General features: G+C 35.8%; 2 protein-coding genes across 2 annotated transcripts in view; one reads left to right on the top strand and one right to left on the bottom strand.

Moving 5' to 3' along the window:
• The window catches only part of LOC134742670 (neural cell adhesion molecule 2-like), a 137,719-nt gene extending 131,418 nt beyond the window's left edge, over nt 1-6,301 (top strand). The window contains exon 11 of the mRNA XM_063675863.1: nt 641-6,301. Coding sequence (XP_063531933.1) covers nt 641-831 — 191 coding nt within the window. The 3' untranslated portion in view covers nt 832-6,301. The remainder of the gene's footprint in view (nt 1-640) is intronic.
• Nucleotides 6,302-9,281: 2,980 nt separating this feature from the next.
• On the bottom strand, nt 9,282-24,549 carry LOC134742119 (limbic system-associated membrane protein-like). Its single transcript, XM_063675083.1, has 10 exons — nt 24,385-24,549; nt 23,343-23,482; nt 22,608-22,803; nt 22,316-22,447; nt 21,093-21,287; nt 20,375-20,432; nt 11,813-12,071; nt 11,076-11,160; nt 10,519-10,641; nt 9,282-9,718 (listed from the first exon to the last, which is right to left on the bottom strand). Exons 1-10 carry the CDS (start codon nt 24,434-24,436, stop codon nt 9,363-9,365), a joined length of 1,596 nt encoding a protein of 531 aa, XP_063531153.1. The 5' UTR covers nt 24,437-24,549; the 3' UTR covers nt 9,282-9,362.
• Between the last annotated feature and the right edge of the window lie 1,396 nt (nt 24,550-25,945).

Genomic DNA, 25,945 nt, shown 5'->3' with positions numbered 1-25,945 from the left:
ACCAGTATAAATCTAAAGCTCAAATGCCGCCTAAATTTTTAGAATCTCCGCTTTCTGTCTCTATCACTTTTACATTTTAGCGCGAAAGAGAGACAGATAGCGTTTCGTTGTCATGGCAAACGATTGGCATCTTGGCTAGGCCTCCAGGTCTGTTTGTTTCTGAATATATATATATATATATATGACTTGCCAAAAGTGCTTATTTTTAAGCCTACTTGAAATAAATAATTTTTGAGTTTGAGTTTGAGTACCTATTTATTGAAGAAATCAAGCAACTTTGGCAGGCTGATTTTAAGACGTATATGGGCTATGTACCTAGACCAAATTTGACTTATTTAGTGGCATAGTCTGCGTAAAAGTCTTGTAATCTTTTTAGTAACTTTTACTGAAACATAAGTTATTATAATAGGAATAATTCTCAAAAAAAAAAACAAAAAACATTGGTGTTCCAAGTATTCTTGGATTTGACAGGCAATTTGTCACTATTAACATATAAAAAAAATCTGCCGAACCTTATTTAATGCAAGGTGTAATGTAACATATCAATGGCCTACAGAACCCAACCCAACAGACAACAGAAGTAGACCCAAATTTCTACATAGGCTATTGTTTTCTTAAAGTACAATTTATTTTGTTTCAGAGACTACGTTTACAATCGGCAAGTTGGAGATGTCTACAGAGTACCACGTACGAGTAGCGACACGAAATATTGCAGGCCAATCCGACTGGTTCGACGTCGTAGGATTCCCTAAAACAACGGATGGTGCTGCTACCTTAACCAAATCGATTGGGTTACTTATCTTCGCCTTATATGTCTCCCTAAGATACTAGTGTTTTATGCCAACTAGAAAAATATGTCTAAAACGATATTGCTTTGTTTGAAAATTTTGCTCCGGAACGGCTAACACAACTTGTTAAAGTTGTTGCAAGAAATCGTCCCTTTCTTATCTTATCAGTTAGTTAAGAATAGGTGACAAATGTTATGCAGGTAGCTCAATGTCAGTCTTGTTAGCCAATTAATTGTTGATTTTGTACCGGGGAGGTAGGACTATGGGGCCATTAGTGTATTAAATAAAATACACTAACACAATGCTGTTGGGTTCTCGTGGCTGATGCACAGATTTTAGCATACGTGATATCCAAAATGTAATTAAACGGCACCGTAGCATATCCCGGAGTAAATGATTTCATTGAGTCATTTTTTACAGATGTCTTTAAAGTGTAAATGTGCTAAAAGCTTTGTAATAACAAAGCTTTTAGCACATTTACACTACACAGTTACAGCTCTAAAATATTAGAGCTTGATAAAACCATGTCCCTATGACGACATTTACAAACATAACAAAGTTGTAGATAAACAATACTTGTATAATTACTTTAGAAAGTTTAGAATAGCTACATTACTATTTTGTACTATTGAATCTTTCTTGTAACAAATAGACGGAGAGACAAAGTTATATAATTTTGAGAAAAACGAAACCCCTCTAGTTAGTTTGCTGTATTATCTTTACTTCTGGGTCTGAATGCCTGACAGTTTTAATTTGTGGAGGTCAGAGAAACAAACCAGCAACGGGGCTTTGGGCTAAAAGCGCTTCCTTTTAGCATTTCAATTGCCAAGTAGAAAAGAGAGCAGAGCCCGGAGCTTAATTTGTATATTAAAATATACTTTGCTGACACAGGGCAGAACACTCACTGTGGCAGCACTCTCTTCCGTAGCTGCCAGACTCTCGAATCTAGTAATAAGAACCGTACTATGTAATGTAACTAGAGGTTTCGTTGCTCCTAAAATGTCCTTCCTTTTTCCAGGCTAGCTCTTAGTCTACGAACTAAATGGCTGAAATATAAACGTTGAAAATGGCTAACAGGCCATGTACACATTGACATCAGAATGATATTTGAATGATGTATTATTATAATGTTTTTGCTTGTATGTAAATTCAATGTTGACGTGTAAAAGTGCCCTTGTGGCCTATTTGCTGAATAAATGTTGAAGTTGAAGTTGTCATTTAGTTATCGTGCGTCTCGCTCACGCCAATACATGTACAAATAAGTACGAGCGAAATGCACAATAACTGAATAACATCATTTAGATGTCATTCTGATATCAGTGAACGTTCGAATTGGCCTGTAAAGGCAGGATTCTACCAGTGTACAGCACCAGCACCAGTGTGTAGCAGTATGTAGTGTACGGCACCAGTATATTCAGTACAGAAATGATTGTGCCGCACAGTACCTCACATTGGTGGAAGCCTGCCTTAAGTATGTCACAAAATGTTACTATGTAAAATACATGTAATATCTCGCAAATAAGAATTAAATTCATTTGCAAGCTTAACCAATTTGTTATCACATAAGTGTGCTTTCGTGTTATTAGGTAGGTACGAGTAATTATATAAATATTTTTAAGACGGGCACCGAGTGAAGTCGCAAATTTTGCAAGCTATTTTGAATTTGCTATATTTATCTTTTAAAAAAATCTCTCGACAAAAATACTATCAACTCAAAATGTATTTATTTGTAGAAGATTATCTAATAAATATCTACTAGTCTAACGCGAAAACACGATCACTATGTCATACATAATGCCTTAATTCAGATTTTATTTTGCTATAGACAAAACACATCATACTTAGATCGGATAATAATGCAATCACAGAATTACCCCTACTATCATAATTTATTTAAGATTTTCCGAAATTAGGTCCAGTACCTTTAGCTTAAGCTTAAGCTTAGCTTTGGTGCGGTGCGGTATCAAATAAAATATATCATACTAATATATATATATATATATTTGTTTAATAATTTTCTAAAAGATTTATAAAATAACAGAATAGTCGCAGTAAAACGTGCGCAATATTGTTTAAGTATATTATTAGCTTAACCATGATAAACTTAATGTTAGTGTAAACTTGTAATCGGGTTGGTTTGGCTTTGTAAATAGTCTACGACTTGTTAACCTCAATTTAAGCAGGATTAAAGTGTGATTAAAGGACTTGTTATAATAGTTTACATAAATATTTTGTTGAGTAAATACAATAGCGGATGTGTTCTCCAGCTTACACAGTACGCGGCCTATAATTTCAGGCCTAGAGGATGAACCGATAACCCTACTAACTACACTATCCTAAAGACTCATTGATTGTATTAGATGCGTACGATCGTGCTTCAAATTTGACAGCTAATGTATATGTAGATGGCGCTGTATGGCCCCGTAACCATGGTTATAAAAAAATTACGTTTATAATTCAGTGACCACAAAACATGGCGCAGCATAATTATTTCTTTAGCTGACTAACTGTGGAGCACCATTTTTTTTAACTTTACTTATCTTATACAATCAATTAATCTTTGCTAATCCTAAATTCTTATTACACTCTTAATAGTTAGTTAGAAGGCCGTTCAACCATGAAGCCTATATCCAATAGAACGTTTTTGGAATGAGAAAGTTTATGTCACACTAATTTAGTGATAAGACTGATTTCTTATAAAATGCCTTAGACGAACACGCAGCCTTCTTTTCGCTAGGCACATCTAAGGTCGGTTGTTTTAAACCGCCTGAAATCGTAAGGTTCGTTGTTCGTTATTTGCTTTTTTTGTCCTTGTGCCCTCTCTTGGGTTATGTTCGGTGCTAAGCTAACCTAACAAAGTCATTATACCTGTTCCAAAATCTCCAAATTGCTGATTTTTATTCACGATGTAAAATGCCCATAAACATTGTTTGGCTTCCAGAAACGTCTTGTTTACTATAAATTGTACACAAAGAGGAAAGAAAACGATTTATTTATCTAAAGTTCAATTTTTTTGCAAATTTAATAAACCTTCTTTTTCGGAAAGCGTTCGTAGTTTAAACGTGATGTATTTAAGTAAGAATATCTAATTCTGATGTTGCACTTATTTACACGTAGTATTTCATTATTATTTAAGTTGATGTGTGATTTCAATATAATACTTAATTTTAAATGTATAATGGATGAAAATCTATTTAAAGAAAGACAATATGTGTACAGGTAAAATACCAAAGATTTCGTTTGTTAGGATTAACCAATGTATTTTAATATCATTTAAGGCATTCCTATGTAATTATTAATTTTATTATTTGTAAATAACAAGGGTGTATTGTATACATACTAAGGCAATTATTGTGGTCAACCAAAAACAATGACATCCGTCAATTTTATAAGAGCTGACTAATCTAGGTCTAAGAGCTAGCCGCGGGAAAGGTATAAAATTTAAAGATCAACAATAGTGACCCCATTGAGTATTGGCTTATCAATAGAGGCTTATTACCTGATCAATGGAGGTCAGTATGGAAGCGAAGGAAGGGGTTTTCAGGGTTAGCTCTCGGTCCATAATGCTCATAGTTTTCTTAAGACTGAGTTTCTTAAGTCTTTTATAACGAAGGCAGAACATGCGGAACTGATTATTGGAAAGTCGAAAATAAAGCTAACGCCGTGCACGCCGTGCAATTATTACAGTAGCATTGTTTTTATTGACTCATTAATAAGTATTTACCTAATAAAATAGATCTACATAGGTATATACTATACAATATAATTATACCTAGTTACGCGTCTTGTATTGTCTACTTCAAAGACGGTGACTATCTCAAAACCGACAATACTTACAAAGTTAAGGCTTGATAAGGAGACTAATATTGAAGCATAAATATCCAGCAATTATTAAGTCTGTGCAATTAGTATTTTATATACTATAGGTAGATCGTTTAATCCATTTTCTCAATGTCAACGATGTTAAATGTTAGTCAAAGCAGCGCCATCGACAATTAAAAGTTTCCGTGCGCATAAGTCACATAAATACGCTTAAATTAAAGTTTATTTCCGTTCCGATCCAGCATTTGCTGCGGCTTATCTATGAAACACGAACTAAGTATGTAAGTATTTGGAAATAGTCAAAAATATACCTGGGATCTAATTACCATAGGGTGTGGTCCGTAGTCATTATACGCAAATGCAGACATGCGTTTAAAAAAATGACAGTTTTGACTCACTAAGGCCCACTTGCACCATTCCACTATCCCGGGGTTAACCGGTTAAACCTTTTTTTTACAATGTGGTAATGCTGTTACGCATACCCCCTGTGACCTAAAGAGGCGTCGGGGGTTATGTGGGACTCCCATATTCAATTCCTTTCTCTTAGCGAGAAAAGGGGGAGAAGTCCTACCCACTAAACCCACATCGGCTTTACCCGCATTGCCGTATGGGAGACGTCATGGGATCGCGAACATTCTGGAGTTACCATGATTACCAGTACAATTTTACACTGGGATAACGGTTTAACCGCTTAACCCCGGGTTAGTGGGATGATGCAAGTGGCGTTAAGGGCCACTTGCACCATCCCACTAACACGGAGTAAAACGGTTAATAAACCCAGGGCCGGATTTGCACCTAGGCCCACAAAGCCCGCGGGCTTAGGGGCCTAGGCAACCTAGTTTTAAATTCTAAATGCCATATAAAGTGCCTAGAGCCCTAGATCTCTAAATCCAGGCAATTTGATACTGGGTTATCGGTTTAACCTGTTGACCCCGGATTAGTGGGATGGTGCAAGTGGTGCTAACTGTTAAAGTTAAAGATTGTCATATTGTAATGAATGATTGTTTATTAAATGTTTATATAACCGTTTAATTGGCATTAAGTGTTCTGAAATGTCTTTTTCAACGCACTTGCTCAAAACAACGTTTTTATTCCACCGATTTTTGGCTCATAATCCTAGATATTAAACACGCGTGCTCTTTCAGTGTAATATTCCACTCGTGCTTTTTCATTATATTATCCGACTGAGTTAAGAAGGTAATTGATTGCTAATAATATGCATGGAAAGGGAGCCTTCTTTAATTGGTCAGACTGGCGGGCACCGGCACGCCCGACCGCCTGCGCGATGCGCAGCCCGGCCGGCCCGCCCGCCGCGCCGCCCGCGGCCGGGGCGAGGGGCGGCCGCCAGTATGACAGATGCAACACACAATACTAACTGTTTTAACTATTAAAATTTGATTAATATGAGTTTCTTTTTTTTCTCGCAAGTGTGTTGAAAAACGTCGTATGAAACGCGTGTGCATTGGTCATTACACACATCGGCTTTCTTATTGCGCGCTCGCTTACAGCTCGCGCGCACAATATCGCCTCGTATGTAATGACCAACTTAGCACACTTGTATCATAATGTACTATTAAAATATAGTTATGACTTATGACTAAATTTGTTTTCTACGACTGCAATTCTACGGGTATACAGTGTCAACACTAATGTTTCTGCCTCCAATAAAGGTGATTCATAAAGACATAATATGTGTGTAATTTTATTTTGAAACCTGTTATTTTCTTATACGCAAATAGTGTCAGGTAACACTTATTCGGTAGGTAACATTAATTCAAATCTTCTGGGTCTATATAATCAAAAGGTTTCAGAACGATACCTACGAGTTACCAGTTTAACAACTGTAGTTTTCTTTAAAAAAATCCCGACTGGTCAGAAGGGAACCACTGTTAGTCGCAGGATGTACGAGTCGTTGTAGTAACGATTTTTTTAGTTTTAATTTTATTTAGTACGTTTCGAAAGTATTGAAACTGGGGTAAAAAAAACATAATTACGGACAAATGCTTTTTATTCCACACACCACAGAATCTTGTTTGAAAATATACTTAAAAAAACATGTAGTATACGCTTTAGATTTCTCCAGCACTATTCACTCCTCTTGTTATGGAATAGTTGTAAATTAAACAAAACATAAAGCGTATTAAACATAATTAAACATATTAATAACGGGTCCGGTCCGTCACCGTCGACGCAAGCTCCTGATCATGGTATAGTATCTCTGAAGAGGAGTAATGTAATGCTGATAATAATGCCATCTCTGGGTTATGCTGGACATATATTCCTCAGCCGTGGTGCCCTGCTGAGCTAAAAAGCGGTATCTCAATTGAAGATTGCATGCAAATAAGTACCTTAAATTTGAATCATAACGTTCCATTTCCAGTTCATTCGTTTTTGAGATACCGCCTTTAGCATAAGGAGGGCTGAGTGTGGCTAGATATCATTCTTGTGTGTAGATAGTAGAAAACAAAATATACCAAAACAAATATTTAAGCAGGTAACTTAATCGTATTTAATTAAATCTAGAAGAATATATTTTAATAAAAAATGTTTTGATAGTGTTACTAACCTTACGTTGCAAATGAACTAGGAAACAAAATAAATTTGAAACGTAAAAGTAGTTTTTTTAATATGTAGTGCAAACACCGTACAATGACAGACTGACGTATTTAGACGAATAAAAAAACCAAATGACGTTTGGTTTGACGGGAAATTTTGAAATTATTTCTAAGTTGTTTTTGAATATAAATTCCGTTTAAACATATTTTTGGTCAGATTTATGTTAAGATATTAACAAACAGCGTTTCTTTATATCACAACCAACCTTGTAAGTTGTGTTGAGTTGTGCTCTTACTCATTCAACCAAACCAACGCAGGCAAGATGAAAAGCAATGCCGGCCGGGCCGCGCCGAATCTGTGTACCTTCTTGTATGTACATCGGTATAAGGGCAAGGTAAGTAAATTTTCGAGTTTATAATATATATATACCTCCTGAACATTTATTTATTATTTCATCTTTATCAAAAGCTTTGATAGAGGCTTCGGGTAAAGCATATTTATGAAATGTTGGCGATGGAACATGGAACATTGTAACATTTCAAATAACAGCCGTTGAACTAGCACCATTCTTAGTGCCCGTAAGGCCCGTCATACACGTTGCTCTGATTATCATAATTAAGATACTATTTTCCGTGCCTAGGTCTTAATCTGATAAATCAACTACAACCTGCCAAAATTAGAAAGACATACATCTACTGATAAAATCCAACCACAATACGTTACCTTTGTCGACATTTTACATGAATAATATCCCGATTCACTGATTTCTTGTTACCTAACATTAAATGTGACAATAGCACACCCTAAAAATGCATGCTCAACACTTGTCCTGTTTCGCTGTAAAATAACCTTTTTATACTTTTGATAACATCTTAACTGTTAATATATTTTCAGGTATTAAAAAGCTTTCAGAATAAAGTTGCGACACGGCAGGTATCGTGCTTTTCTTCGATAAGTTTTTCGATGTTGTCAATGGCAATTTCAGTGAACCTAAAAAAGGAAAATCTACCTAATCTAATGCGCTGTAACACCCAGATCACCGCACCACAAATTGTGGATAAAAAGCTTGAATGTTCTCAAAACTATGAAATATGCGACAAAAATGGATCTAAATTAAATCAAAAAAAGTTGGATCAAACTATTGAAGCTTTCCAAGTTATTTTGGGATCAAGAAGAAGAAATGAATTAGGTTGCCTCTAATTATTGTTTAAAACATAGTCAGGAAATAAATTGTTACATACTTGCTGTTAAGTTATTTTCACGGAAGTGCGCTTAAAGCGTCGCTGTATTTGCATGTGTCTTAGTTACTTGGAATGGAACGTATGTAAATAAGTAGGTACTTATAAATAATATATTGTACTTGATTCAACATAAGTTTTCATTTATTTATTCTGAAAAACTGATTTATGTAGTTTTCTAAGCAAATGGAAATTGGTACGACAAAGATTACTACATAAATCAGTTTCCAATATTAAAGTTGTTACATGTAGGTAAAGAACCCATAAGTACGTGTGTGTGTGTGTGTGTGTGTGTGTGTGTGTGTGTGTGTGTGTGTGTGTGTGTGTGTGTGTGTGTGTGTGTGTGTGTGTGTGCATGTGTGCGTGTTTACTGCATATACAGTCTCATTAGTTGAGAGCAGGACCGCTAGGGGCAGCACTAGTAGAGACGTGAACGTGAAATGTCCGAGAGTTTCTTATCTATTACAGTAATAACATATACTAATCTATGCTCCTGATGACGCTCCTCGGTACGGAGTGAAACATGTCGAGCGTTTTCGACTTAAAATACGTGAGTGACCCGTTATTAATATGTTTAATATGTCTGTGTCTCAAGGAAGTTTGACGTTTTGTTATTAAAACATTAAGCGAATAAAATAAGTAAATCTGACAATACTGCACGTAAATTAATCGTTATTATTCATTATAAATAAGGTAAAGAAGAAGATATCAACAAAACAAGAGAACATAGTTACTTATTTCAATTAAAAGCAACCTCACAACAGTTATAGCCATATTCTTGTTAAGTACTTTCGACAAATTCAAATTAGAAAATTATTATTATAACTATGTTATGAAATTTATGTCATCTTAATGTCAATAATTTGTGATGAATAATGTGAACCAATAAACTGAACAATGTACGTAAAATGTCAATCATAAATAACGATGAAATAATATCGGAATAATGAACACGATCCTAAACCATCCTTACAATGAAAGTGCAACCGACAGCAACTATTAAAACACCTACGGCAAAGAACAGGCCGTAAAACCTTCCGGAATCTTCTGATAGCGGCGTTGCTTGCTTTTCGGTAGTAACAAGCGAATCGTCTTCATTTGTATCTGGCTCGGGCTCAGTGGGTACTTCTACATCGCGATCTTCTTTTATTTGTTCGTCTTCTATTTCATTTTCTTCTTCCTCGTCGTCTTTTCCTTCTTTGGTTGATGCCCTAATTGAGTTTGACCACAGTGAGTCACCGATGTCGTTATTAATGCGTAATCGCACCCAATACTCAGTCGATGGCTCTAAACCCTCCAATACAGCCATAGTGCCTGCAATAATGCAACGTTTACAGATAAAAGGCAAATATACTTATCATAAAAACATTTTTTATTTATTAGATTGGATTTAATTAAAAAGTCAAATTACTTATAAAGCGATACAAATGTACATTCTTCAGTTGCAATTTAACGAACAACAAAAATAACATTTGGTTCTTTAAATTTCTTCTCTGGTTATAGGTGCCGTAATATATAATTTTGATCCCATATTTTAAAACTTTAATTAATTAAGAAATTTTGGGTTTACTACTACTTTTAAAACGGCTAATTAATTAGCATTATTTTTCAGAACTGTTCATTTTTTTCGTTCGTAGATTATAATAAATTCTTGTTAACCTACTACCAAAAATCCTTTAAAAACTTAAATTAACCTTAAAACTTTATTAATAGAACCAGGCGTTACTTTGCGGAAATCCACATGAATTAAGGCGGTTCCCTGAGCCAGAAGGCGAAAAATCTCCTTATATGGTTTTTCTAAGAGGCGTTGATATTCGTAGACGTGGAAAAAATATATGTAGTTCTTAACTATATTATCTTTAACAACATAGCTTCCGATACACGAATTATGACACTTCGCTCGATACAATTAATTCCCAAAGTCACCTCTAACTCGGACTTTTAATCCTACTTTACTCGGTTATTTATTATGTGATACTATAAACAAAAAAAGAAGAAAAAACAATCTTAAACAAAAATATTGCTTCGCTAGTATGAATTTTTCGATATGTGGTCGCATCAAAAATATATGCAGTATGTATACTTATACGTCATTCACAAAAAGGAATACGTACTATCTTCAAGAACTTCACCAGTCGGGGCCGAATATAGTTTTGAATGTTTCCAATCTCTTTCCCTCAGTGTGGTCGCTCTTTTTCTTGGTAATTGCGCCGTTGGCAAATACTGTACTTCAATTTCTAAAAGTAAAGAGAAAGTACGAGTTAATTATTAGCATACGATAAGAGATACAACTGTAAAATTATACGCACTTTTAGTATTTACTTAGACAACTTATTCGAATATGAACAAGCAAATGAGCAATTACATGTTTATTTTTTTAACAACGAACAGACTTGTCCAGGTTACAAGGACTTGACTCGCCGAGAGTCGTCCAGGTCAGGAATGTTACACTAACAAAATGTTGTACATAGAAAAAATTTCAAAACTTAGCTCATTTTCTTGGAAAACAAAATTTTCTGATATTTTCGAGAATGTTTCAAATTTTTTTGAAAACTTAAAAAATTGATGATGTTTAGAAGTTACATTAGGTAGGTACTCTTATTAGGTAAGGTCCCGCTCCAAAGCAAACGGAACACATACATAAAACAAAGCGAGACCGCTATTAACTTACTGCTTATATCAAATCGTATTTCTTCATTCCACGAAAGATTCAAAACAATTGTTTTACTTGTGGTTAGATCTTCGTTAATTTCTACCTGAAAACGATATACTTTCATAAATAATTTAACGAACAAAACGTCGCAACTAAGTAATTGTCGCAAAGTGATGATTTCACTGAAGTCTTGAAAATTACCAAAAATCATTAAGTTATTAGTGCATAATTGTTTTTTAATACAACCATCTTATACTTAATAAACTAGCAACTCAACTACTTTGTTCGCGTGGGATCCACAAACAAACTTCCACTTCCATCGCATATCACCACATTACGGGATGATTGAAAATTAAGATCAATTTGTACGCCATACCCATACTAATCCATACAATACAAATATATATATTATATAATATATAGAAATATCCCTACTAATCCCTACTATATTATATAAAATATCATAAATGCGAAAATAACTCTGTCTGTCTGTCTGTTACCTCATCGCTGATCTGATTTAGATGTAAATTAAATTTGGTACGGAGATAGTTTGAGGCCCGAGGAAGGACATAATGTAGGATGTTTTCAATTTTTATCAATCGTCACCATGATCATTCCACGCAGACTAAGTGGCGGGCAGAAGCTAGTTAAATATAAATCCCTTAAACCGTTTTTGCATGGTTGAGTAAAAAACATGCGAACAAGCATCACATGGTAATATTTCGATAGATAGTGAGTAATCCATAATAATGTACCTCATCAGGTTTTTTAGGAATCATAGATTCCAGTATATGAAACTCCAATTCAACATCTCCCAGCTGGTTTGACGCGTGACAAATGTACAGACTGTCGAAGCTGTCTTCTGTCACCTTTACTGGTAAAACAGAAGCGGAGTCATTATCAGCGAAAACTATTTCTTTATCAGCTATTTGTACTGAATTTGCTCCACCATTTTTTATGAACCACTTATAGGTTGGTTGAGGGTAGCCATCAGCCTCGCATCTTAGAAATAAACTGAAACCGATAAATAAATTTCGTTTGATTGTTAGGACCATTTGCACAATCTAGGGTTAGCCACTAACTAGAAGTTAAACCCGTTAACACAGGGTTAAATTGTACCTACTGGTAACTCCGGATTTAACCGGTTAACATCGAGTTAGTAGCTAACCCTTGATGGCGCAAGTGGTCCTTATCACTTTTACTGTCCGTGCATTACATGACATGCACCGTCAAACTACTATGTCACGTCTACGTGACGTCAGAAATGGATGGCTACATTGATGCATTACCTGTAATGCACTGACGTATCGATCCATGTCAGGAGTGAAAGCGAGGAGCAGTTAAAGTGTTAATATAATGTGTGTATTTAACATCTTGTAACTTACCTATGTTGAACAAATAAATCTTTGAATCTTTGAATCTTTTGAATAATTAAAAGGAGTAACTATCACGGTAGTTGCGAACGCAACCTTTTATTTGTATAAAATCTAAAACTATTCACAATTCACGCAGCCGTCAGGCTCGGCTAGTATTCGGAGGCTTTTTCTAAAGCTCCAATAGCAACGCTTCACATATTTTGTATCGCGGCCAATCAGAGGCACCTAGATTTAAAACCATTTTGCGCTGTTCAAATCATGCAAATCACTTTCATCATCCTCCATACCCTCCTGAGACCCCGCGTTCAAATTTTTGTACATATTCCACAATCTATTTTGAACTTTTGTTGAGTAACTAAGGGTTAGAAATTCAAAAACAAAACAAATGCTTCTGGGTCTCAGGAGGTTAAAATACGCACTACTTCTGCACTTAACCGTTTTGTCAAGCAAGAACCCTTGTAACCAGGACTATTTATTGAAAGATTATATCAGTTCACTAAGAATTCATGCATGCGTTTTATTTGAGTCGTCGAGATCCTGACTGCACGGCGGCTACAGCGGTTATACTATACCGTAGCTTTTTGGGAGAGTTCGTGATTGGAATAGAGTCACAAGTTATATTTCCCTTAATTAAAAGTGATATCGTTAGTGTTTTATTGAATGTTGTTGATCTACGTATTGTCAAAGCAGTGTTAAAAAATATTATTGGATTTAGAAAATACTCGTGTTTGAAAATAGGACTGATTTTTTCTACGGAGTACCTAATTCAAAATATCGTCTAAATATTGTTTGTGTTTTAAATACAGGGTTGGGCAGATTGTCCTAGTTTTGTGTAGCCATTTTACTTAAGACGATAGTCGCTGATGTGCCCTTGAGCGTCTCAGCGTCTCTATACCCGCACCCCGCTAACTGCGATCGTACGTGAATTTACCACAACGAGGTTCAAAGAATAAGCTACAGCCCAGAGGCGCGCGGTTGGCGCTATACTCGTATTTGTGTATCTTTTGCAGATATTTTGTCGTTTGAGTATGAGTAGATCATGCGTTTAGTGGAGGTCGTAAATTATAATGAAAATATATTCCCTTATGCATTATACTTTACAAGCCTCAATTAGTTAATTTGTGTTTTATCTGTTTCTTCTTAGAAATACCTAAGTCAATTCGACAAATAATGATTTATAGCTAGAGCTTGGTATGTACACTATGTACTAAATTGAGGCGTACAGTGTGTTTATTTTATAGTAATTTTTTATCCGTAATAAATAAATATAAATAATGCCATTCATAGTTAACTTATAAAATTAAGTACCTACTACCAGTCTACCTACATAAAAAATTTTGGGAATTGTTACCTACCTATTAGTGTTAAACTAGTATTATTTTTCGAAGTTCGAAGTTTTCTCAAACATTACGTGGGAATATCATCATTATATTACAAGCGCGCCACAACCAAATCAGCGCTCTGCAGTTTTATTTTTATTTTTTGGCCACAATAACTCCGATATAGTGGTTAACGGCTATGTATGATGAACCCCCGTGGACGTCAGCCGCCGCTCCGTTGGTAAGTTGAGGAATGGCAGATAGCGAAACACGCAAAAAAAATATTGTCATCGCCTCCCGCTTCATACTTTGTCAGATGATAGTTTAGATGCTAATGCGAATAAAAAAATGGTCAGCCGGTTGTATCTCGGTGGACCGTCAGCTGGTCACATGAACATGTAAAAAAATCTTTTCAGTCATCGCATCCCATTTCATTATACTTTGTCAGATGGTAGTTTAGATTTTAGATGATATTGTTAATAAAACAAATCATCGGCCGGTTGTATCGCGGTAGTAAGACCGTCAGCTGTTAAAACATTATTGTTAGTTTAAAAATAATTTTAATTGATTTAGCCGTTAAGTAGAAATAACCAAAGTAAGCCGCAAAATGGCCCGTTGTATTATTTTTATTACGGTGAAACTAAATTTCAAGAAAAAAAAATGTTATAATTGTTGAACAATAAATAAAGATTCATATATATTTTTTTCATATTTTTTTGTTTACGCATTTAGAAGAAATATGCTCTAGACCGTAACAGTAAGTAAGTATATAGTTTCTGAATTAAAGAGGTCTTATTTACCATTATAATAATTTACCACCTCCACGAAATGCAAGGTCTATTCGTATCTGAACAAGAAAACATTTGTAAAATACGAACAAACGATTGCAATATAAGCATAGGTACTCGTATTATCGTTGCGGTGGTAAGTAGTACGTTTGATTTTTTCCTTTCGCCTTAATTTATAGTTTCGCAAAAAACAATACGACAGGCCGTTTTGGTCTTTTTGCTTAAAGGCTTAATCAATTGTAAGGGTCATTACTTATAAATAGTTTATATTTGGATTATGCCTACTTTCATTTATGGTTAGCTTATAAAAGAATATCAACTGACTCTTACTGTTCGTTTTCATCATCAACCACCACCAATCAATGGGAGATTACCCAATCTCCCAACACAATTAAAAAAAATTAAACTTAAAAATAATAAATGAATATCTATATAGAACGTAAATTGAAAGCCTATATTAATATTAATCAATTAATTATTGTTTTGTTAGGAATCGAACTTTATTAAAAACGTAAAAATGGCAATATGTCCGCGCATGTTAGAAAACTTTTATTTTTATATTTCAAATGAAGCTCTCTCAAACATAAGTGGAAATATTTTCATTATTTTCGTAATAATAGGCTGCGAAACACCGTGTTAAGCGCGTTAAAGTGCGTCAGAACCAAATCAACTTTCTGCAGTTAGTTAGTCTTTGGCCACAATAACTTCAATTTTATTGAACTTGGGCTCTGCACAAGCATACAGAGTACAAGGAAGGCACGGAGCGACGAGCGACACAGCCTCCTCGTCTCAAAGCTAGCACACGACTGCCGGCCACGCTTTTTTCGAGCTACATACGCACGAAATGTGGAATAATATTCGATTTCTTTAAAGAAATATTATTTTTTAACATTATGAAACGTTGCATTTGTAGTGCCTGTTAATAGATTTATTTTAGTTTAAAAATAACTTTAATCGAATAAACCGTTTAGGAGATATAAGCAAAGTTATTCGCAAAACGGCCTGTCGTAATGTTTCTTTTATGGAGAAACTATAAGTCACAGGGAAAAGGTCAAACGTTAGGAATATTGTACATAAAATGTAGATTAATATATATTTTGTTCATAATTTTTTGTTGAACCGTTAAGCAGATATATACTCTAGAATGTAAGAGTTTACGGCCAACAATAGCGACTAGCGCCTTAAATATAGCGGAACTTTTTTAACTATATATTTTTTTAATTAATCGAGAATGTATGCGTTTATATGATTTCTAGACGTGAGCTTGATATATATTGTTTTGAACATGGACGCGAAACGCCAGGTCGTTGTAAATGTATACAAGCAAAAATTCCGACCCTGCGAGATATTTAAGAATCTAAAACATTTAGATATTAATGTAAGGTTCATATCTCGGACCACTAAGCGATTTAAAAAATATAGGATCTTCAAGAATCAGGCCCAAACCTAGCCGAAAACCATCTGTTCGTGTCAAAAATATAAATAAAAGCGTTTAGTGGGCGTATTCGGTGAAAACTAGCCTAAGGTGCAAGTAAACTCGCTAAAGATATGAAAATATCCCGACGATCAATGAGTCGTATATTACGACATGATCTTAGATTGAAGGCCTATAAAAACCAAAAAATAATGGATGAAAAGATGCCCAGAAAAAATCTAGAGTGAAAAATGCAGGGACTTGCGAGCTTGGCATGAGGGCGATGATTTTTTTTTTCCGACGAAATGATGTTTCAATTGCAAGATAATAGTACATTTCGATGCTAGTGCGGAAAGTATGTCATAATTTTACGAGTACCGAGATATCTTGCCACGAGCCGTAGGCGAGTGGCAACACTCGGGACGAGTGAAGAATGACGTGTATCGAACGACGTTTTTTAATACAGTTGCGAAAAAATAAGAAAAGCCATTCCATTCCTTAATACTTGTTGTATTAAGGAATGGAATTCGAAACTTTTTATATTATTAATTGTGTGACATCATTGACATTGACATTATGAAGAGGTGTTTTTCTAGCTTTTATTCGACTAGAATAGATTTTGTTATTATTATTGAACCCACTTCAATGAAAGTTTTTTTTTAAATGCATGTTCTATAAGACAGAAACAATTGTAAATATTAAAACATTGTACTATTATTACCTAAATATTGTTATTTACGATTATTTGTGTATCGTATATTTATAAAAACAATATCGAATGTTGCCTTTGGAAACTTAAAACATTCTTGCAGTAAGAAAATACGCCTCTTCTTTGACAGGCGTTCCGTTCCATTCAGACAACTTATTAAGAACGGTTTTTCAACATTAAAAATAAACGTGTTATAATACTTATAATGATGAAGAGGTAAGTAATAAAATATGAAATATGCATATTTTTCGTATTCTTACATTAACAGTAGGTTTTTTGGTTGATTACAACGTTTAAAGGAAACTAATATAAACACTAATCAATAAGTAGTCATGAATTGGAACAAGTATAAATTTTAAAAAATTGGAAAAGTAAAAAGCACTAGTTCGCGAAAACCAACTTTCCGCACGCTAAAGAGCCACGAAAAGTAGCACTTTTTGAGCAACTGTATTAAAAACAAATTAGCCGTACAGCGATTTCAAAGTGCGTCGGCCGTCATGGTATGGGGTGCCATATTACCTAGGGGCAAACTACCACTGCTGTTTATAGATCGGGGAGTAAAAATTAACCAAGACTATTATATTCAGAACGTGTTGCATTGCAGGGTCATTATGCTAGAAAATATCCGAAAGTTGTATGGGGATGACTATTATTTCTTTCAACAAGACAGTGCCCCGTCTCACAAAGCTAAACGTACACAAGACTGGTGTCGAACAAATTTGACAGATTTAAGACCACGGCAACCACGGCAAGAACCACCAGACTTGAATCCGATCGATCTAATCTTTTTGGGCTACCAGATCAAGCCTCAGAAACCACCTTGCAATTTTTTAAAACTTCGCAGCTTTGCGAGGCTTGACATGGAAGCTTTACGGGAAAGTGCGCGTGGAGAAGATTGGTCGGCGGTGCTGTCGGCACAGTCAGTGGACGAGGCGGTACTGTCTTTAATAGTATCCTTAAATTATACGATGCTCATGCGCCCGTTCGTTCAGTAAGACTGAAGCGCCCACCCGCACCTTGGATTACGAATGGGGTTCGCATAACCATGACTAGGCGGGATAGGGCATTCCGAAAATATAAGCGGGATCGTTCTGAAGAAAATTAACACCTGTTTAATATTGCAAGGAATCGGTGTAATCAGATGGTGAGAGCAGCTAAACGCAAACATATTTTCAATAACATCGTTCCATCATCGCCTAAGGAAACTTGGAAATTTTTGAATTCAATCGGTGTTGGTAAAAAACAGAGTCTGAGCATGTCCTTCTCCACTTTCTCTTTAAATGACCTGAACTCTCACTTTTCTAAATCGACCATTTTAGATCCTGTCACTAAATCTCATAGTCTCTCTCTCATTTCCGCCCTGCCCTGCCCCTCTAATACAACTTTCTCATTTACGTTGGCCACTGATGATGAGGTTGCTAAGGTTATTAGGTCTATTAAGTCTAATGCTGTTGGCCACGACGAGGTTAGTAGACTTATGTTAATATGCATCTTGGAATGCATACTCCCAATTATAACCCATGTTATAAACTTCTCACTTTCAACTGGGATTTTTCCGTCATTGTGGCGTAAAGCACATGTCATTCCTTTACCAAAAGTTTCTAACCCCAGTACACTAAAAGATTTCCGTCCCATCTCTATTCTCCCTTTTTTGTCAAAAGTCTTGGAAGCTATTGTACACAAACAATTATCTGCTCATATCTACTCCAACCTTGTTCTCACTCCATTTCAATCAGGTTTTCGTCCAGGCCACAGCACTACCACGGCATTGCTTAAGATCGTTGAGGATGTGAGACTAGCTATGGAATCAACGCAGCTGACGGTTTTGGTGTTGATTGACTTTTCAAACGCATTCAATGCAGTCAATCATGAACTCTTGTTAGCTGCATTGAACCACTTAAATATAACGTCATCAACGGCTAAATGGTTCGCCTCATATCTTCAAGATCGACGTCAGATGGTTCGTGTGGACAGTTCCTCTTTTTCCGACTGGTGTGACCTCACTTCCGGTGTTCCGCAGGGCGGCATACTCTCTCCACTTCTTTTTTCCGTTTTTATTAACTTGATTGCGTCTCACTTAGCATGCTCTTTCCATCTTTACGCCGATGACCTGCAATTGTACACCCGCAGTAGCATTAGTGATCTGGATTGTGCCATAGCGAAGATTAACGAGGACTTGAATCGCATCTCTGTTTGGTCGCGTTACTTCGGCATTTCTGTTAATCCGTCCAAATGCCTGGCTATTGTACTGGGAAGCCCCCGTTTACTCTCCGTAGCTGACCTTACTCACTTGTCTCCTATCGTGTACGAAGATATACCTGTGCCGCTAGCATCGCAAGTGAGAAACCTGGGGTTGATTCTTGACAATGGCCTGACTTGGGAACCGCAGGTATCTGACGTATGTCGCCGGGTCACTAACACACTAAGAGCCCTATACCGGCTTAAACATTTCCTTCCGACTGGCACTAAAGTTCTCCTTGTTCAAGCTCTTGTATTACGTATTGTAGACTATGCTGATGTGTGTTACACGAATATCACAGAAGTCTCTCTGAGCAAACTAGATCGGCTTCTTAATAACAGCATCAGATTTATTTTCGGACTCCGTAAATATGACCACATATCTGCATATCGCCGCCGACTTAACTAGCTCCCTATTCGAGAACGGTGGTCCTTGCGTATTCTGTGCACACTATATTCTATTTTATTTGATCGGAATGCGCCCGGCTATCTTAGTTCGAAATTTAATTTTATAACCGCCCGATCAGGTTGCACCCTTCGTGAGTCCCGTAGTCTCAAGCTTACTGTTCCTTCTCATCGCACCGGTTTTGTCTCTAACTCCTTCACCCTTCACGCGATCCGGCTTTGGAATGATCTCCCACTCAACATCAGACAGGCTCCAACCAAGCTCTCGTTTAAGCGCATGTTACGCAAGCATTTTTTCGACAAGCTCACTGGTTAGTTGTCCATCGTAGGCATAGTATTATTTGCACTGGGTACATGAAGTAAAGTAATATATATGTAAGTTTATTTAATTATAGTATGTATAGTATGTATATGTAAGTTTATTTTCGGTAGTGTGTATTATTTATCGCTATATTTTTTTGTTTTAAGTTACCTATTCTGCTTTTTTTTGTTCAATGCCTGCACCTATCACTGTTTCTGTTTAGCCTGGTGGTTGACTGGTAGAGAATGCCTTTAGGCATTAAGTCCGCCATTTGTACTTTATTTGTTATATTGTGCAATAAAGTTTAAAATAAAATAATAATAATAAATAAATCCGTTGGACTTGTCTATATGGGGATACATGCTCAGCAGGATTGGGAGCATACAGGGAATGAATTTAAATTCATTCAAGCATCGGTTGGTCAAGATATGGGACGATATAACAGATGAAGTAGTGTGTGCCGCGTACAACTCATACTGTAGTGGAATGTGTAAAGCTATACAGGTTAAAGGAGAGCGATTTGAGCTAATGAATTAATTTTGCAAATATAGAGTATACCTAAAGTAAAAACAAGTTTAATATTGAAATTTGAAGTTTTGTTTTAATTTTATGGCTATTTTAAACTAGGACACTCTGCTTAACCCTGTGTGAACATGTATCCCTACTGCTAGCGAATAGAGCGAACGGCAATGGAAGATCAGATAAACATGCCGTCTAATGTTGAAAGATTTTTCTAAGTCTTAAAATTCAAAAGGAATAAAACGCACCTTTCACTTTCGGTTCCGTAAACATTCTCCTTCGTCCTTTCTCCAAATGTAGGGACATCTGCAAATGATGGTTTTTCGGTACAATTATGTAACGGGACCGGTCACCTTCATAATGCTGGGGCCACACTAACGGGAAACGCGTTAATTATAGCGTTAATTCGACGTTTTTCATACGGCCACACTAGGTTTCCCGTTAGTGTGGCCCCGGCATAACGAAGTTTAAAAGTTTTAATTAACTGAATTTTGTACATCCTTATTCGATACCCAGCAACTGCCAGAACTTATCAGGTGAATTCAACACAAAAACATTGCTAATTCTAAATTTTTGATTAACGAAATTCACATAACATACCTACCCGTTGCGTTGTTTTTATCCGATTTAAAACTTGACAATGTTATATGACGTCGAAATAGTATCTGCGAAAACCATTTGCGATGCCCGGTTATCAAAATTTATAAAACCACCGTAATAGGTACTTGTCGTCATGTAACAATCATGTGACGCAAGAGGCAAGAGAAAAGTAAAACAAAGTAAAACCAAGGAAAATGTGGATGGACTATGTGAGAGATGATATCAAAAGAAATCAGGTGAATGATGAGATAACTGACGCCAGAGAGGTATGGAAGAAAAAGAGATGCTGCACCAAATTCCAAGCGAATGGAAAAAGAGCAAGCGTATGGCGATGTTATGAACCAGTCAATAATTGCATAAACTTACGGTTAATATTTAGCATAATATCAACAGTTTGGTTTTTTCCACATTTGTCCGCTAATTCCGTTTCTTGGGTGGCAATACAAGTATACACGCCGCTATCCTCGACACTTAGTGACATAATAGTTAGTAATCCTTCAATTCCTTGTCTGTTATATTTCGTCATTACTCTGTACTTAGGCATGTCTTGGTAATCAAATTCTGTAATAAAATATATTTTCAACGCACTTGCTCAAAACGACGTTTTTATTCCACCGATTTTTGGCTCATAATATTTTTCAGGCCCGCTTTTTCAGTATACGTGCTTTTTCATTATATTATCCGACTGAGTTAAGAAGGTAATTAAGTGCTAAAAATATGCGTGGAAACGGAGCCTTCCTAATTTGGTCGAGTAATATTTTTTTTTTACCAACTATTACGTTTCAAATGTTAGTTCAAAGAGGTTTTAACTCACCAAACATAATTTATAGATTAAATTATCTCGTAAATTACATTAATGAATAAACATAACATTTTATCGATTTGATCTCCATTCGTCGGTTAGAAATACGAAAATAATAGTTTTTTTTTTTTAATTGGCTGTTTGTCGATTTCATTCGCGCCTTTGCCTTGCGCGCATTGTAAATGCGCCAGCCATTTTCCGTATTTGTCATAAAATTGAAATAGTTTTGCATGTTTTTAGTTTATATATTGACGAAAATGTCATTTTCAAGCATTGAAAATGAATAACACATAGTGGACGCTGCCAGTAAGTAATACTAATAGAGGCAAGAGCCGAGAACGATAGCCTTTTACCATCAAAGCCACCATTTTCCTCGCAAGTGTGTTGAAAAAGTCGTATGAAACGCGTGTACATTGGTCATTACACACATCGGTTTTCTTATTGCACACTCGCTTACAGCTCGCGCGCACAATATCGCCTCGTATGTAATGACCAACGTAGCATACTTGTATCATAATGTACTATTTATTATGACTGAACTGTTCAACAACAACCAACAACTGAATGTCTATCATAATATTCATAATAAATGAGTTAAATGATACTCGGTGTGGTAAATAAGCACCTGGAAAAGCTAACACAAAATGACATAGGAGACACTGTCCAAGATTAAATTATGTATATAAATAAAACTAATGATATCTCAGATATTTGTCTCGAAAAGTATGGCTACGATTTTACATGAGTTAGTTAGTAGTAGTAAAAAGGACACTTTTTTGTACGTTACCGTTTATAACTCGTCCGTTTCTAGTCCATGATATCGTGGCCTCGGGTTCTCCCTTGGTCTGGCAGGACAACGTGTAGGAGCGACCCTCATCTGCAGCTACTTCAGTAGGTGTTCCTTCGAAATTCGTAGGATCTGAACACAAAAGTACGTGCGGGCAAGGATTAGCTTTAGAAACAGTTAGTACCTAACACATGTTTAACAGTTAGCAACTGGGGAAAAAATTCATTAGTGGCTCACTTGGTCGAAGTTTATCCAATAATCACTGAATCCTCTAAAGCCTTCGGAAACTCACCAATGACACAAATGGAGACGTTCCTAACGGTGTCTCCCGCGCGGCACACCCACACTCCGCTGTCGTGCACTTCGGCCTCCGTAATGTTCAGCACCAGCGCAGGCGCACGCGGGGACTGCACGAAGTACTGCGACGTGTACACGCGCCCGGATTGTATGCGAGATATGGCGAGGCCTTTAGGGTTGTACCATTTTATCTGTAGGCATAATTTTATGTTGACAACTGCTAATATTCTGGCATGATTATGCCAGAACAAGACACCGAGTTTAACGTGACAAAGTGTGGCATTGCAAAGTTAACTTCTAGATCCAACTTTAATTGTACGTATGCCATGAACGCTGTACCTTGACCTGCCTACAGCTTCCTGTAATAATCTTGACTAGTAATTAGTCACCACTTAGAAGCCTCTCTCCACCAGCGGTTATCTATTATTATATGACCAATAGGCCTCCCTTGTGACTACCCAAACCACATTACTATATATATTTTTTTATATTTTTTAGAATATCTGTGTTTTAATTCTACATTTACAGTGCTTAGTGCTTATTTGCAGCGCGCGATGTCGAGACCGAGCCGTAAATGTACGTGTGGCGAAAATAACGATTTATTTTCAGTCAAGGCAAACATATATGTTACGCGTATTACTGGTAGAGTTACTATTCTACCCACGGCAAACTTTCGCCAGTTAGATATATGGTAAGTTGATTAGTTGATTACTCTTAATAATTGTCATACCTCTTGGTTTTTACCCGAAGCTTTACAGCTAATAATTTTTCGCTCTCCCGCGGCAACAAATATCCCATCTCCATAGTCAGAGTTGTCATCCAGTGCTATTACTTGGTTACTGCCAATTCCGTTAGTGTTCAGTCCATAAACTGAAAAAAATAAGGTATTCAGTAGTGCATGAGCAGTTTCAGATTGCTTTCCAGTAATTTAATTAGAGATAATAAATAGGTAAATTATTTGTAGTGTGAGGTTTTTGTACATTTTAATTTTACTGGTTACATTTTAATATCTTATCGTGAAGTCTTATACTTATTACAAACACCATACTGTTTATTGGTGTAGACTTTGATTTTCTATTCTGCTTGTGCTAGGGTAGAAAATCAAATGTCAGGTCAATTACAAACTAGAAATAATTTACCTACTTGCTTATAATTATATATCATAATTACCCCTTTAACTGGTACAATGCATTGAAAGTTAGGGTTGGCAAAAATCTGTACCTTAATAATGCCCTCTTAGTACATAACTTGGCCTTAACTAACATTTAATCACAATAATAGGTACCTACTATTTATTACACACTTTTGTCAACATGTAGGATGTTGGATGTGTGAATTTGAAACACGTTTTAGTAGATTTTTTACATTTGTTATAATTTTTAGGGTTCCGTACCCAAAGGGTAAAAACGGGATCCTATTACTAAGACTCCACTGTCCGTCTGTCTGTCTGTCTGTCACCAGGCTGTATTCATGAACCGTGATAGCTAGCCAGTTGAAATTTTCACAGATGTATTTCTGTTGCCGCTATAATAACAAATACTCAAAACAGAATAAAATAAATATGTAAGTGGGGCTCCCATACAACAAATGTGATTTGATGTGATTTTTATGCCGTTTTTCGCGATACGGTACGGAACCCTTCGTGCGCGAGTCCGACACGCACTTGGCCGATCTTAGTACATTTATGATTTCCATATTTATTCATAAGGCACATAAGGCCAAATGAAGGTGCTAACCGATCCTTACAAATTTTATTATACCTACCTACTCACCTGCTCTATAAAACATATACACAAACACGATTACATAAAAAACCCACTTCATCTTAAAATTTGTGCAATTTTTTTTTCGAAACAAAGGTAAACTATTCTAACATCACTTAAAATATTTGCGACAATTTCGCGGTGCCAGTTGAATCGTGAATGAGCCAACCGTGTGTTGTACCAGCCTAATTGAAATAGTTAATTCCAACAATGTCGCTTGAATTAACACGTAATATTAAAAAGGTCACAGAATTGAGCTTAAACAGGGAAATTAGATCAGGGTGGAAACCATCAATTACGTGTTGTATTGGTACGGTTTATCATCTATATATGTATAAGTGGTTCAATCGGCTGTATAGCGTTATCACCACACCAGTTTAAGTTCACCCTCTATGAACATCACAAAATATAGCCAATAACGACGTTATGGTATCGTTTATGGTGAAATTGTAATTTTCCTGCTTGTTTAAGAAACAAACCACATAAAAATAAAAATGTAACGACTAACGACCCCATCTAGGTAGTGAATTCTCAGGCAGCAGATATCACCAGCAGCAGCGATATTCAAGCTCGTATCAAAAACAAGTTCATAACCTTCACAAATTGTTAAATCAGAATCGGCCTCTTGTTCAATTAGTTTTTGCTGAATATCATTATAGTCCGTCAGTATATATATATGAATGACCTACCTACAGACAGTAATTAAACTGCTTAATTAGTCATTATTAGTACCTAATTTAACTGTTCTATTATTAATTTTTTCAATAACTTAAAATCTTAAAAACAAAAATTGTTTAGGATTATTATTAGAGGATTTCTTTCAATTATTTTTTATGTAAAATACTTTTTGTTGACAATGTCAACAGTTCGATCCCCTATTTAGGGTGCGAGTTAACATACATAGTTTAAGCTATTTGTTACCACTTATTGATTAGTCACCACGATTCAAGATGAAAAGGTATGAAACGCGTCTGTTACGTTTGGCTCTATATTTACTATCAGGCGTTCCATTAAATATCTTCTAATATCTTAAAATATTATGTTTTTCATGAGAAAAGACTTACAACAGGACATATTTTAACGAAAAGGATCCATCGTCTAAAGTCTTTTAGATTAAAAACTTTTTTTTGAGAGATTTTTGTGGATTGGATCCTCTTTCCTAAATACCGTCCAACTGATTTAAATAATACAATTTGTGAGGAAGGTAACAGTGAATTAAAATTTGTCCATCACAATTCCATGCCAATAAACACCCTACAGATACAGTCGTGTACTTAACTTACTTTTAAAGTTGCACCTTTGGGAACAAATCCAAAGTTTTCAGCACTTGAAAATAACATAACCTACGTTATGATTAAAAGAGAGAGAGAGACATTTCAAGAAATTAATATCATAAGTAGTCACTATCCTAGATGTACTAGATCGACGAAATATCACCTTGATTTTTCTATATTTGTTTATTTATAAAAAACTAATTTATAAATAAAAAATGGAGTAAATTTCGAAATTCGAATCCAAATTTGTTTTACTGTAATTTTAATCCGCGTTTCCATCACTTACCAAATTGCGC

This window comes from Cydia strobilella, chromosome 1 (genome assembly GCF_947568885.1).
Source record: "Cydia strobilella chromosome 1, ilCydStro3.1, whole genome shotgun sequence".
Lineage (NCBI taxonomy): Eukaryota > Metazoa > Arthropoda > Insecta > Lepidoptera > Tortricidae > Cydia > Cydia strobilella.
Note: the sequence above shows the minus strand (reverse complement) of the source record. Positions and strands in the feature narration are given on the sequence as shown.

What these genes read in the sequence shown, in the direction of transcription:
- LOC134742119 (XM_063675083.1), bottom strand. Translation starts at nt 24,436, where the DNA reads ATGAAGTGGGTTTTTTATGTAATCGTGTTTGTGTATATGTTTTATAGA. An exon ending in CTTCGGGTAAAAACCAAGAG is followed by an intron (nt 22,804 to 23,342) that starts GTATGACAATTA and finishes TTATGCCTACAG; the next exon opens with ATAAAATGGTACAACCCTAA. An exon ending in AAACGGACGAGTTATAAACG is followed by an intron (nt 21,288 to 22,315) that starts GTAACGTACAAA and finishes ATTTTATTACAG; the next exon opens with AATTTGATTACCAAGACATG.